Here is a 14,937-nt window from a genome sequence, read left to right as displayed (position 1 = left end):
ATAACAGACCCCTACATATGGGTTATTTCATAATTAAAAAAACCCTACAATGGGTTATTTGATTAAAACAACAAAATAAAATGGGTTATTTGAAAACAGACCCCTACAGATGGGTTGTTTGATTAAAACAAAAAAAAACTACAAATGGGTTATTTGATAACAGACCCATACAAGTGGGTTATTTGATAAAAAAAAAAACAATCTACAATGGGTTATTTGATTTTTTTTTTAAATAACTAAAATGGGTTATTTAATAACAGACCCCTACAAATGGGTTATTTGATTAAAAAAAAAAACAACAACAACCTTCAAATGGGTTATTTGATAACAGACCCATACAAGTGGGTTATTTGATTTAAAAAAAAAAAACAACAACAACCTTCAAATGGGTTATTTGATAACAGACCCATACAAGTGGGTTATTTGATTAAAAAAAAAACAATCTACAATGGGTTATTTGATTTTTTTTAAATAACTAAAATGGGTTATTTAATTACAGGCCCCTACAAATGGGTTATTTGATTTAAAAAAAAACAACAACAATAACTTTCAAATGGGTTATTTGATAAACAAAAATTTTTTAACAGACCCCTACAAATGGGTTATTTGATAAAAAAAAATGTAAATGGGTTATTTGATAGAAAAACCCTACAAATGGATTCTTTGATTAAAAAGACTACAAATGGGTTATTTAGTTAAAAATTATACATGGATTATTTGATAGAAAAACCCTACAAATGGGTTTTTGATAAAAGACCCCTAAAAATTAGTTATTTGATAAAAAAACAAAACAGAAACCTTCAAATGGGTTATTTGATAAAAGACCCCTAGAAATGGATTATTTGATTAAAAAAAACTACAAATGGGTTATTTGATTAAAAATTATACATGGATTATTTGATAGAAAAACCCTACAAATGGGTTATTTGATAAAAGACCCCTACAAATGAGTTATTTGATAAAAAACACACACAAAAAAAAACAGAAACCTTCAAATAGGTTATTTGATTAAAAAAAAGATAACAGACCCCTACGAATTGGATATTTGATTAAAAAAAACACAAAAAATACCTACAATGGGTTATTTGATAAAAGACCCCTACAAATGGGTTATTTGATTAAAAAAAAAACTAACTACAAATGGGTTATTTGATTAAAAAAAATTTTAAAAAATTGATAACAGACCCCTAAGAATTGGTTATTTGATCAAAAAAAAAACCTACAATGGGTTATTTGATTAAAAAAAACTATAAATGGGTTATTTGATAGAAAAATATATTTATAAATGGGTTATTTGATAGAAAAACTCTACTAATGGGTTATTTGATAAAAGACCCCCACAAATGGGTTATTAGACTCTTTATAGTCGCACAGCCGCTCCTCTGAGGTGCTTTGCATCCATTGCCTCCTCACACCTGTAGCACCACCTGTGCTCCAGTGAGGAACCATCTAGCCACAAAAAAGCCAAATTCCAGATCTGGGTCACAAGTTGGAGCTCACTGCTCACCTTGCTCCTTTCTGCCCAGGACTTCATGGAACCTCCATCACCTCGCTTGGATTATTTGTATTCTGGACCTTTCCAAATGAAGATCCAAGACCACACATTCAGCCTCTTTCACACAGATACTCAACCATCACAGTCCCAACAGTCCATCACTCATTTCACACACAACTCGGGTTGTGCGGTATACCACTACTAATTCATTCGGTACTATGCTGGCTTTGAAAAGTACCGTGTTCCCTGGTTTAACACTGGGGTTACGTTTTGAAAATACCCACTTTAAGTGAAATCTGTGTAGTATTTTTTTCGTGTTTTTATTTTATTTTATATATATATATATATATATATATATATATATATATATATATATGTATTGTATATATATATATATATACATAGAATAAACATCAACCATCAAACTTAGCTCCTGTTTGTTTGTGCTGTTAACTATCTGTCTAGCTGCACACGCTGGGGCTGAATAATGACTTTATTGATAGTGTGGTGTGTAAAACTGATTTGTTTACTTCGTAAATAAGTCAACGCAGTCTCAGACCTTTCTAAAGAAACATCTACATTTTGATCTTGAAAGCATGGCCCTCCTCATGATGTCGTTGAATATCCGGTCTGTAGACCTTTGCTAATGACCTAGAGAGGGTTTACCCTGCACCCAGCCTCACCCGTGTCTCACCCCGGTGTCCCCGCAGTGACGGCTGGGCAGACAGGTACGACGTGACAGACGGCTACGTGAAAGAAGCCGCCGGAGGAATAACCATCAAACTGCAGTCCGCCGACGTCAAGTGGTTTGACGACTACTACCTGAAACTGCGCCCCGACAACAACCTCCGGAACCCCTGGTTCACCGAATTCTGGCAGCACCGCTTCCACTGTCGCCTGAAGGGCCACCCGCAGGAGAGCAGCAAGTACAACCGCACCTGTAGCAGTAAGTGGTGCCTTTTTCTTCAAAAACAGCAGTACTATAAAGCACCTGTGTCAAACTCGAGGACCGGGGGCCAGATCCGGCCCGACACTTCCATCCATCCATCCATTTCCTACCGCTTATTCCCTTTAGGCGTCGCTGGGGGCGCTGGTGTCTATCCCAGCTACAATCGGGCGGAAGGTGCTGTAAACCCTGGACAAGTCGCCACCTTATCACAGGGCCAACACAGATAGACAGACAACATTCACACACTAGGGACCATTTAGTGTTGCCAATCAACCTATCCCCAGGTGCATGTCTTTGGAGGTGGGAGGGGCCTATCCCCAGGTGCATGTCTTTGGAGGTGGGAGGGGCCTATCCCCAGGTGCATGTCTTTGGAGGTGGGAGGGGCCTATCCCCTAGTGCATGTCTTTGGAGGTGGGAGAGGCCTATCCCCAAGTGTATGTCTTTAGAGGTGGGAGGGGCCTATCCCCAGGTGCATGTCTTTGGAGGTGGGAGGGGCCTATCCCCAGGTGCATGTCTTTGGAGGTGGGAGGGGCCTATCCTCAGGTGCATGTCTTTGGAGGTGGGAGGGGCCTATTCCCAAGTGTATGTCTTTGGAGTTGGGAGGGGCCTATCCCCAGGTGCGTGTCTTTGGAGGTGGGAGGGGCTTATCCACAGGTGCATGTCTTTGGAGGTGGGAGGGGCCTATCCCCAAGTGTATGTCTTTGGAGGTGGGAGGGGCCTATCCCCAGGTGCATGTCTTTGGAGGTGTGAGGGGCCTATCAGGTGCATGTCTTTGGAGGTGGGAGGGGCCTATCCCCAAGTGTATGTCTTTAGAGGTGGGAGGGGCCTATCCCCAGGTGCATGTCTTTGGAGGTGGGAGGGGCCTATCCCCAAGTGTATGTCTTTGGAGGAGGGAGGGGCCTATCCCCAGGTGCATGTCTTTGGAGGTGGGAGGGGCCTATCCCCAGGTTCATGTCTTTGGAGGTGGGAGGGGCCTATCCCCAGGTTCATGTCTTTGGAGGTGGGAGGGGCCTATCCTCAGGTGCATGTCTTTGGAGGTGGGAGGGGGCCTATCCCCAGGTGCGTGTCTTTGGAGGTGGGAGGGGCTTATCCTCAGGTGCGTGTCTTTGGAGGTGGGAGGGGCCTATCCCCAGGTGCATGTCTTTGGAGGTGGGAGGGGCCTATCCCCTGGTGCATGTCTTTGGAGGTGGGAGGGGCCTATCCCCAGGTGCATGTCTTTGGAGGTGGGAGGGGCCTATCCCCTAGTGTATGTCTTTGGAGGTGGGAGGGGCCTATCCCCAGGTGCATGTCTTTGGAGGTGGGAGGGGCCTATCCCCAGGTGCGTGTATTTGGAGGTGGGAGGGGCTTATCCTCAGGTGCGTGTCTTTGGAGGTGGGAGGGGCCTATCCCCAGGTGCATGTCTTTGGAGGTGGGAGGGGCCTATCCCCAGGTGCATGTCTTTGGAGGTGGGAGGGGCCTATCCCCAGGTGCATGTCTTTGGAGGTGGGAGGGGCCTATCCCCAGGTGCATGTCTTTGGAGGTGGGAGGGGCCTATCCCCAGGTGCATGTCTTTGGAGGTGGGAGGGGCCTATCCCCTAGTGTATGTCTTTGGAGGTGGGAGGGGCCTATCCCCAGGTGCATGTCTTTGGAGGTGGGAGGAAGCCGGAGTACCCGGAGGGAACCCACGCAGTCACGGGGAGAACATGCAAACTCCACACAGAAAGATCCCGAGCCTGGGATTAAACCCTGACTACTCAGGACCTTCGTATTGTGAGGCAGACGCTCTAACCCCTCTGCCACCGTGAAGCCCACTAAAACCAGTAAATCTACTAAATCCTTTCAGCAAAAATATGGCAATATGGCAAAATGATCTAGTATGACACAGAATGGAGCTGCTATCCCCGTTTGAATAAGAAAATCTCATTTCAGTCGGCCTTTAACCCTAACCCTTTACCCTTAACTTTAACCCTAACCCTCTAACCTTAACTTTGACCCTAACCCTTTACCCTAACCCTTTACCCTAACCCTCTAACCTTAACTTTAACTCTAACCCTTTACCCTAACCCTCTAACCTTAACTTTGACTCTAACCCTTTACCCTAACCCTCTAACCTTAACTTTGGCCCTAACCCTTTATCCTAACCCTCTAACCTTAACTTTAACCCTAACTAACCCTTTACCCTAACCCTCTAACCTTAACCTTAACCCTAACCCTAACCCCAACTCTAAACCTAACCTTATTTAAAACCAAGAAGGCAGAGAAATGAGATAAAAGCTGTGCTAAAAAGGTGTCTTTTTAGTCTCTTCTTAAAAGGGTCGCCGGACTGTGGTGTTCTAAGATGGTCGGGGAGAGCCTTCCAGAGTTGGGGTGCGGTCGAGCAAAAAGCCCGATAAAAGAAATCAACCCTTTTTTTGTTCGTTTTCAAATCTGCCATATGTGATAAAAAGTTAAACAAACAGCCCTAATTACATTTTTGATTTACGTTTCAGAATTGGAAATAGAATGAACAGAAGGTACACGGACCGAAAAAAAACATTGTTTAGTACCCCTAATTATCATATAACCTATGATAGTTTGTAAAAATAACAATATATACTTAAATATCTTCTTATTTCCAAGCAAGCTATCCATCAATTTGTAGGTACACAAGTCACATAACCACTTGCATGGGAAATAATATAATTAATACTTTAATATTCCTACATTACAAGCGGCCCTCTGAGGGCCACAGGGCCCTCCATGAAAGCAAGTACCACACCCCTACTCTAAAGTATCCAAAATAATTAAAGCTGCAAGCAGCAATGGACGGGACTGCTTTGGCCGCTGCTCCCGCGACCCAAGCCCGGATAAGCGATAGGAGATGGATGGATGGATTATTACACAGAGAAAAAGTTGTATACACATGTATTATAGAATACAATAGTAAGTACTTTATTGATCCCTGGGGGAAATACATCAGTCTCACAGTAACAACAGTTATAAAGTGGCTTGGGCATTTTATAAAGAAGCCTTGGTGCCGCCATTTTGAGACTTTAATGCATTGTGAAAGGAATGCAGCTGTTGTATTGAAGTGGGAATAGCAAACTTCCTGTTGATTTTAGTTGCGGGTGGTCAATGTATGAAATATAGGTCTGAGTGAGACCTACATTGAGGTTTTTGTTTCATGTGTGTATGACATTTCTACAGTGAGTTAGAAGCAGTTTTCGCTGAGCCGGAAGCCGCCGTTTTGTGACAGCAGCAGTGCTCCAGCACTAGCGCACCGGTTCTTTGCGGGCTCATAAAATCCAAACCGGGGTAGTAATTAAAACTCTTTCATCAACTTTTAATCAGAAGGGTTCAATCTCTCTTCTGTGCATATTTGAAGCTGAAACAACAAACGGCCTAGGAGGAGATAATGTTTGAAAAAAAGCGACATTTTTAGCCAACTTTTGTATTGAAGTGGGAATAGCAAACTTCCTGTTGATTTTAAACAGAAGGTGTCAGTGTATGAAATATAGGTCCAACTGAGACCTACGCAGTGGTTTTTATTTCATGTTTCTAAGACATTCCTACTGGGAGTTAGAGATAGTCGCGTCTGTTTTCTTCCTAGGGGGCGTTAGAGCGCAATTTTGAATTTTGGGGTTTGTTTTTTTGATTAGATTGCAATTTAAACCAGTCCTGATGTGTGTGTCAAATTTAGTGAGTTTTGAAGCATGTGAAGGGGGTCAAATTACGGCTCAAAGAGGTGGCGGGATAATAATAATAATAAAGAATAATAATAAAACCTTAGAAATTCAATAGGGTCCTCTGTCTCAAAGGGACATCGTTCCCTAATTACCTTTTAAATCCGGTATGGATTCCCAGGTACTCGGTACCCAGTGTGGGCGGTGCCTATCCCTACTTACACGTGCAACAGCGTACTAGAAAGTATCGGGTAACAAACGTGTCCGCATCACCCAACTCAAAAGACGGATATTGCAAAGTGGCGTGTGAGCCGTTGATGTTTTAGAAACAAGAGACTTGATGGAAATGAGCGTGAATGAAGACTTGCTGACACACCTGACTTGGTCTTTCTCCTGCAGAGCGAGAGTCTCTCCGCCAGCAGTACGCCCAGGACACCAAGATGGGCTTCGTCATCAACGCCATTTACTCCATGGCGTACGGCCTGCACAACATGCAGCGCACCTTGTGCCCGGGGTACCAGGTAGGTGATCTTCTGGTGCAGACTGGTCTCTAAGACAATAATGCGTGCATATCGTATTTCCTTGAATTACCGCCGGGTATATAGTATGCGCCTGCCTAGAATTACTGCCGGGTCAAACTCGTTTGGAAAAATATTATTTTTATTAGCGCATGTCTAGAATTTCCACCGGGTCAAACACCTTTCGCAAAATAATTAGCATATTTCTAGAATTTCCACCGGGTCAAACTCGTCACGTCACGAGTGACACTTCACCTGTCATCATTTTCAAAATGGAGGAGGCTGATTTCAATCATTTGAAGTCGCATAAAGGGAAGAAGATTAAGAGCTATTCAGTAGGATTTAAGGTCCAAGCGATTAAATATGCTAAAAAAAATAGTAAGAAGCTATGTTTTATTGATATACCGTAGCTGCGTGTGTCAAATATGAGTCATTAAATGACTCCCGCCTCCTGGTGGTAGAGGGCGCTAGTGATCCTTCTTGCGACTACTCGGCTGCAGAAGAAGTGACAACAAGCAGCAAGAGTGAGCGGCGATTGTTTATTTTTTCCTCTCGCTTGCACTTTTAACATGGAGGATTACATATCTAAAATAAAACAGTTTTCTAAACTGGACTTTCAATCGAAGCAGGAGGTAATAAAGGAAGATCTCCATCCAGACAGAGATACTTTTAAAACTGAAGAAAGATAAGGAAGACTTCTTTAAACAAGTTATCGATGCTTTTGATCAGAAGGAGCTGCACATGGACTTCATTTATAAGTAAAGGTAAGACCATAATAACGTTTTTTTTATTAAATGTGCTTTTCATGATAGTATCTTTACATCACACTCAAATGTATAAGCGCATGCCTAAATTTACCGCATGCCTTTGGTAAACGCCGGAGTGAGAAGAGGTTTTAAATTAATTAGCGCCCCGGCGGCAGGTCATGGAAATATGGTAACAGTAACAAGCTACAACACCCGAAACCAGTGTCGTTGTCACGTTGCGTAAATGGTAAATAAAAACAATGATTTGCAAATCCTTTTAAACTTATATTCAATTAAATAGACTGCAAAGACAAGATAGTTCACGATCACACTGAGAAACTTTATTTTTTGCAAATTGTAGCCCATTTGGAATTTGATGTCTGTGACATGTTTCAAAAAAGCTGACACAAGACTGAGAAAGTTGAGTAATGCTCATCAAACACTTATTTGGAACATCCCACAGGTGTGCAGGCTAATTGGGAACAGGTGGGTGCCATGATTGGGTATCAAAGCAGCTTCCATGAAATGCTCACTCATTCACAAACGAGGACGGGGCGAGGGTCCCCACTTTGTCGGAACAACATTTCTCAACAAGCTATTGCAAGGAACTTGGGGAATTCACCATCTACAGTCCGTAATATCATCAAAAGATTCAGAGAATCTGAAAAAATCACTGCACGTAAGCGATGATATTACGCGCCTTGGATCCCTCAGGCGGTACTGCATCGAAAAGCAACATTAGTGTGTAAAGGATATCACCACATGGGCTCAGGACCACTTCAAGAAACCACTGTCAGTAACTATAGTTGGTCGCTACATCTGTAAGTGCAAGTTAAAACTCTACTATGCAAAGCCAAAGTAATTTTATCAACAACACCCAGGAACGCCGCCAGCTTCGCTGAGCCCGAGCTCATCTAAGATGAACTGACGCAAAGTGGAAAGGTGTTCTGTGGTCTGACGAGTCCACATTTCAAATTATATTTGGAAACAGAGGACATGGTGTCCTCCGGAACAAAGAGGAAAATAACCATTAGGATTGTTATAGGCGCAAAGTTCAAAAGCCAGCATCTGTAATGGTATGGGGGTGCATTAGTGCCCAAGGCATGGGTAACTTACACATCTGTGAAGGCACCATTAATGCTGAAAGGTACATACAGCTTTTGGAACAACATATGTTGTCATCCAAGCAACGTTATCATGGACGCCCCTGCTTATTTCAGCAAGACAATGCCAAGCCACATGTTACAACAACGTGGCTTCGTAGTAAAAGAGTGCGGGTACTTTCCTGGCCCGCCTGCAGTCCAGACCTGTCTCCCATGGAAAATGTGTGGCGCATTATGAAGCGTAAAATAGGACAGCGGAGACCCCGGACTGTTGAACATTTGAAGCTCTACATAAAACAAGAATGGGAAAGAATTCCACTTTCAAAGCTTCAACAATTAGTTTCCTCAGTTCCCAAACGTTTATTGAGTGTTGTTAAAGGGAAAGGTGATGTAACACAGTGGTGAACATGCCCTTTCCCAACTACTTTGGCATGTTTTGCAGCCATGAAATTCTAAGTTAATTATTATTTGCAAAAAAAAATAAAGTTTATGAGTTTGAACATCAAATATGTTGTCTTTGTAGCATATTCAACTGAATATGGGTTGAAAATGATTTGCAAATCATTGTATTCTGTTTATATTTACATCTAACTTACACACAAACGGGGTTTGTATATATATATATATGTATATATATATATATATATATATATATATATATATATATATATATATTGTTCATTTGTGCTGCAAGAGTCTTTGTAAACAAAGTAAGTCTTGTGCTGCTGTAAAGTCGCACTAACAAGGAATGATGCAATGAAGGGCCTGTGTGACGCCATGAGGCCCATCGATGGCGCTACGCTGCTGGACTTTCTCATGAAAACCAACTTCACCGGAGTGTCCGGGGAGGGAATCCTCTTCGACGAGAACGGGGACTCGCCCGGCAGGTAAGACCCGAGGCCAGGTCAGACCAGGGAGGCGAGGCAAGGTCCAACACCTGCTCTCTGTGGCCAGGTATGAGATCATGAACTTCAAGAAGATGGGCAAGGACTACTACGACTACATCAACGTGGGCAGCTGGGACAACAGAGGCCTGAGGATAGACGACGACGAGATCTGGTCCAGCAAGGACACGGTCATCAAGTCCGTGTGCAGTGAGCCCTGCGACAAGGGTCAGATCAAGGTCAGATTTGTTACACACCCGTCAACTTTTTTACCGTCGGATTCTTTAAAGAGCGGAGTGTTTTTTTCTCTGTCATTGAATGATTCATCGATTGATCGTCCAATTGATCGATTAATCGGTCCGTTGATCGATTAATCATTCAATTGATCGATTAATCGTTCCATTGATCGATTAATTCTTCTATTAATCTGTGAAATGCGTCGGCTTCATTAAAAAGTGTAGCTTTTTTTGTCCGTCAATGAACGATTCGTCGATTGATCGTCCAATTGAACGATTAATCGGTCCGTTGATCGATTAATCATTTAATTGGTCGATTAATCGTTCCATTGATCGATTAATTCTTCTATTAATCTGTGAAATGTGTCGCTTTATTAAAGAGTGTAGCCTTTTTTCTCTGTCATTGAACGATTAATCGATCCATCGTCCAATTGATCGATTAATCGTTCAATTCATCGAATAATCTTTCCATTGATCGGTTAATCCTTCAATAATGTCGGTCAAATTAATATCCACTAAAATATCAGTTATCGGCCTTATTGGCAATTAATAATCTATCAGCCCAGACAAAACAAATCAGTCAATCTCTTTTAGCCTTTTTTTTTTTTTTCAATAATATAATCAATATATAGTTATGATCTCATGGCAAAAGTGCAATTCCAATGCATTTATGGGAGGAAAACCATTTCTTTGAAAATGTATTATTTTAGCATTTTATTAATTGTCCGATGAATCGATTAATCCTTCCGATTAATCGATTCATCGGACGATTAATCTGTGAAATGTGTCGGCTTCATTAAAGAGTGTAGCCTTTTTTTTCTCCGTCATTGAACGATTAATCGATTGACCGTTCAATCGATCGATTAATCGTTCAATTGATCGATTAATCGTTCACAGATCAATTAATTTTTCTATCAATCTGTGAAATGTGTCTGCTTCATTAAAGACTGTAGCCTTTTTTCTCCGTCATTGAACAGTTAATCGATTCATCGATTGATCGTCCAATTGATCAATTAATCGTTTGATTGATCGAATAATCATTCCATTGATCGGTTAATCCTTCAATAATGTCGATCAAATTAATATCCACTAAAATATCACTTATCAGCCTCATTGGCAATGAATAGTCTATCAGCCCAGACAAAAAAATTCAGCCCAGACAAAACAAAGCAGTCAATCTCTAACCTTTAGCCTTTTATTTTAATTTTTTAATTTAAATATTTTGATCGATTATATAGTTATGATCTCATGGCAAAAGTGCAATTCCAATGCATTTATGGAAGGAAAACCATTTCTTTGGAAATGTATTAATTTAGCAATGTATTAATCGTCCAATGAATGGATTAATCCTTCCGATTAATCCATTCATCGAACGATTAATCCGTGAAATGTGTCGGCTTCATTAAAGAGTGTAGCCTTTTTAATCTCCGTCATTGAACGATTAATCGATTCATCGATTGATCGTTCAATCGATCGATTAATTGTTCCATTGGTCAATTAATCATTCAATTCATTGATTAGTCATTCCATTGATCAATTAACCTTTAATAATGTCGATAAAATTAATATCCACTAAAATATCAGTTATCGGCCTCATTGGCAATTAATAATCGATATCAGCCCAGACAAAACAAATAAGTCAATCTCTAACTTTTAGCCTTTTATTTTTATTTTTTAATAATATATGCAACTATGGGAGGAAAAAAAATGTACATATTAGTTTAGCAATAGATTAATCGTTTGATTAATCTGTGAGATGTGTTGGGTTCATTAAAGAGAGGTGCCTTTTTTCCCTCCGCTATTAAGCAGGACCAATCGATTAATCGTTCAATTAATTGATTGATCGCTCAATTGATCGATTAATTGTTCCATTGGTCGATTAATCATTTGATTAATCCTTCAATAATGTTATCGTTCGATTTAATCGATCAGATCAATTAAATTAATATCCACTAATATATCAGTTATCGGCCTTGTTGGCAACTAATAATTGATATCGGCCAGAGAAAAAACTAAAAAGTCGATCTCTACCTTTTAGTCTTTTTTTTTTTAAATATCATAAGCAATTATGGGAGAAAAAAATTTATATATTATTTTAGCAATTGATTAATCGTTCGATTAATCTGTGAGATGTGTTGGTTACAATAAAGAGAGGTGCCTTTTTTCCCTCCGCTACTAAGCAGGACTAATCGATTCATCGTTCAATTAATTGATTGATCGCTCAATTGATCGATTAATCATTCCATTGATCGATTAATCCTTCCATTGATTGATTCATCCTTAAATAAGGTTATTGTTCGATTTAATCAGCCTTTTCCCCCTCCGCTATTAAGCAGGACTAATCGATTCATCGTTCAATTAATTGATTGATCGCTCAATTGATCGATTAATCATTCCATTGATCGATTAATCCTTCCATTGATTGATTCATCCTTAAATAACGTTATTGTTCGATTTAATCAGCCTTTTCCCCCTCTGCTATTAAGCAGGACTAATCGATTAATTGTTCAATTAATTAATTGATCGCTCAATTGATCGATTAATAATTCCACTGACCGATTAATCCTTCCATTGATTGATTCATCCTTAAATAAGGTTATTGTTCGATTTAATCAGCCTTTTCCCCCTCCGCTACTAAGCAGGACTAATCAATTAATCGTTCAATTAATTGATTGATCGATTAATTGTTCCATTGATCGATTAATCATTCCATTAATCGATTAATCCTTTAATAATGTTATCGTTCGATTTAATCGATCAGTTCGGTCAAATTAATATCCACTAAAATATCAGTTATCGGCCTTGTTGGCAACTAATAATTGATATCGGCCAGAGAAAAAACAAATAAGTCGATCTCTACCTTTTAGCCTTTTTTTTTTTTTTTTAAATAATATAAGCAATTATGGGAGAAAACATGTATGTATTATTTTAGCAATTGATTAATTGTTTGATTAATCCTTGAGATGTGTTGGTTTCATTAAAGAAAGGAGCCTTTTATCCCTCCACTATTATGCAGGACTAATTGATTAATCATTCAATTAATTGGTTGATCGCTCAATTGATCCATTAATTGTTCCATTGATCGATTAATCATTCCATTAATCGATTAATCCTTCAATAATGTTATCGTTCGATTTAATCGATCAGATCGATCAAATTAATATCCACTAAAATATCAGTTATCGGCCTTGTTGGCAACTAATAATTGATATCGGCCAGAGAAAAAACTAAGAAGTCGATCTCTACCTTTTAGTCTTTTTTTTTTTTAAATATTATAAGCAATTATGGGAGAAAAAAAATGTATATATTATTTTAGCAATTGATTAATCGTTCGATTAATCTGTGAGATGTGTTGGTTACAATAAAGAGAGGTGCCTTTTTTCCCTCCGCTATTAAGCAGGACAAATCGATTCATCGTTCAATTAATTGATTGATCGCTCAATTGATCGATTAATTGTTCCATTGTTCGATTAATCGTTCCATTAATCGATTAATCCTTCAATAATGTTATCGTTCGATTTAATCGATCAAATTAATATCCACTACAATATCAGTTATCGGCCTTCTTGGCGATTAATAATCGTAATCGGCCCAGAAAAAACAAGTCGATATCCACCTTTTAGCCTATTTTTTTAAATAAAATAAGGAATTATGGGAGATAAAAATGTATATATTATTTTAGCAATTGATTAATCTTTTGATTAATCTGTGAGATGTGCTGGCTTCATTAAAGAGAGGTGCCTTTTTTTCCTCCGCAATTAAGCAGGACTAATCAATTAATCGTTCAATTAATTGATTGATCGATTAATTGTTCCATTGATCGATTAATCATTCCATTAATCGATTAATCCTTCAATAATGTTATCGTTCGATTTAATTGATCAGATCGATCAAATTAATATCCACTAAAATATCAGTTATCGGCCTTCTTGACGATTAATAATCGATATCGGCCAGAGAAAAAACAAATAAGTCGATCTCTACCTTTTAGCCTTTTTTTTAAAATAATATAAGCATATAAGCAGTTATGGGAGAAAAAATGTATATATTATTTTAGCAACTGATTAATCGTTCGATTAATCTGTGAGATGTGCTGGCTTCATAAAAGAAAGGGGCCTTTTTTCCTTCCGCTACTAAGCAGGACTAATCGATTAATCGTTCAATTAATTGATTGATCGCTCAATTGATCGATTAATCATTCCATTGATCGATTAATCCTTCCATTGATTGATTCATCCTTAAATAAGGTTATTGTTCGATTTATTCAGCCTTTTCCCCCTCCGCTATTAAGCAGGACTAATCGATCAATCGTTCAATTAATTAATTGATCGCTCAATTGATCGATTAATCATTCCATTGATCGATTAATCCTTCCATTGATTGATTCATCCTTAAATAAGGTTATTGGTCGATTTAATCAGCCTTTTCCCCCTCCGCTATTAAGCAGGACTAATCGATTAATCATTCAATTAATTAATTGATCGCTCAATTGATCGATTAATCATTCCATTGATCGATTAATCCTTCCATTGATTGATTCATCCTTAAATAATGTTATTGTTTGATTTAATCAGCCTTTTCCCCCTCCGCTATTAAGCAGGACTAATCGATTAATCGTTCAATTAATTAATTAATCGCTCAATTGATCGATTAATCATTCCATTGATCGATTAATCCTTCCATTGATTGATTCATCCTTAAATAAGGTTATTGGTCAATTTAATCAGCCTTTTCCCCCTCCGCTATTAAGCAGGACTAATCGATTAATCGTCCAATTAATTGATTGATCGCTCAATTGATCGATTAATTGTTCCATTGATCGATTAATCCTTCCATTGATTGATTCATCCTTAAATAAGGTTATTGGTCGATTTAATCAGCCTTTTCCCCCTCCGCTATTAAGCAGGACTAATCGATTAATCGTTCAATTGATTAATTGATCGCTCAATTGATCGATTAATCATTCCATTGATCGATTAATCCTTCCATTGATTGATTCATCCTTAAATAAGGTTATTGTTCGATTTAATCAGCCGTTTCCCCCTCCGCTATCAAGCAGGACTAATCAATTAATCGTTCAATTAATTAATTAATCGCTCAATTGATCGATTAATAATTCCACTGATCGATTAATCCTTCCATTGATTGATTCATCCTTAAATAAGGTTATTGTTCGATTTAATCAGCCTTTTTCCCCTCTGCTATTAAGCAGGACTAATCAATTAATCAATCGATCAATCAAAAGTAATCGATTAATCGATCGATTAATTGAAAGTAATCGATTAATCGAAATAAATGGATAGCTGCAGGCCTGCTCATGACATGAACCCCCGTCCTCATCAGCGTGTATCGACGGAACCTGAGT

At 39.1% G+C, this 14,937-nt stretch overlaps 1 protein-coding gene across 1 annotated transcript in view; it reads left to right on the top strand.

The window, feature by feature from the left end:
• grm5b (glutamate receptor, metabotropic 5b) overlaps positions 1 to 14,937 on the top strand; it is a 179,813-nt gene that overhangs the window by 132,357 nt on the left and 32,519 nt on the right. The window contains exons 7-10 of the mRNA XM_061919272.1: positions 2,206 to 2,441; positions 6,485 to 6,606; positions 9,215 to 9,339; positions 9,407 to 9,575. Of these exons, the coding sequence (XP_061775256.1) occupies positions 2,206 to 2,441; positions 6,485 to 6,606; positions 9,215 to 9,339; positions 9,407 to 9,575 (652 nt within the window). The remainder of the gene's footprint in view (positions 1 to 2,205; positions 2,442 to 6,484; positions 6,607 to 9,214; positions 9,340 to 9,406; positions 9,576 to 14,937) is intronic.

Source organism: Nerophis ophidion, linkage group LG13 (assembly GCF_033978795.1).
Source record: "Nerophis ophidion isolate RoL-2023_Sa linkage group LG13, RoL_Noph_v1.0, whole genome shotgun sequence".
Classification (NCBI taxonomy): domain Eukaryota; kingdom Metazoa; phylum Chordata; class Actinopteri; order Syngnathiformes; family Syngnathidae; genus Nerophis; species Nerophis ophidion.
This window is presented reverse-complemented; position numbering and strand designations above follow the sequence as displayed.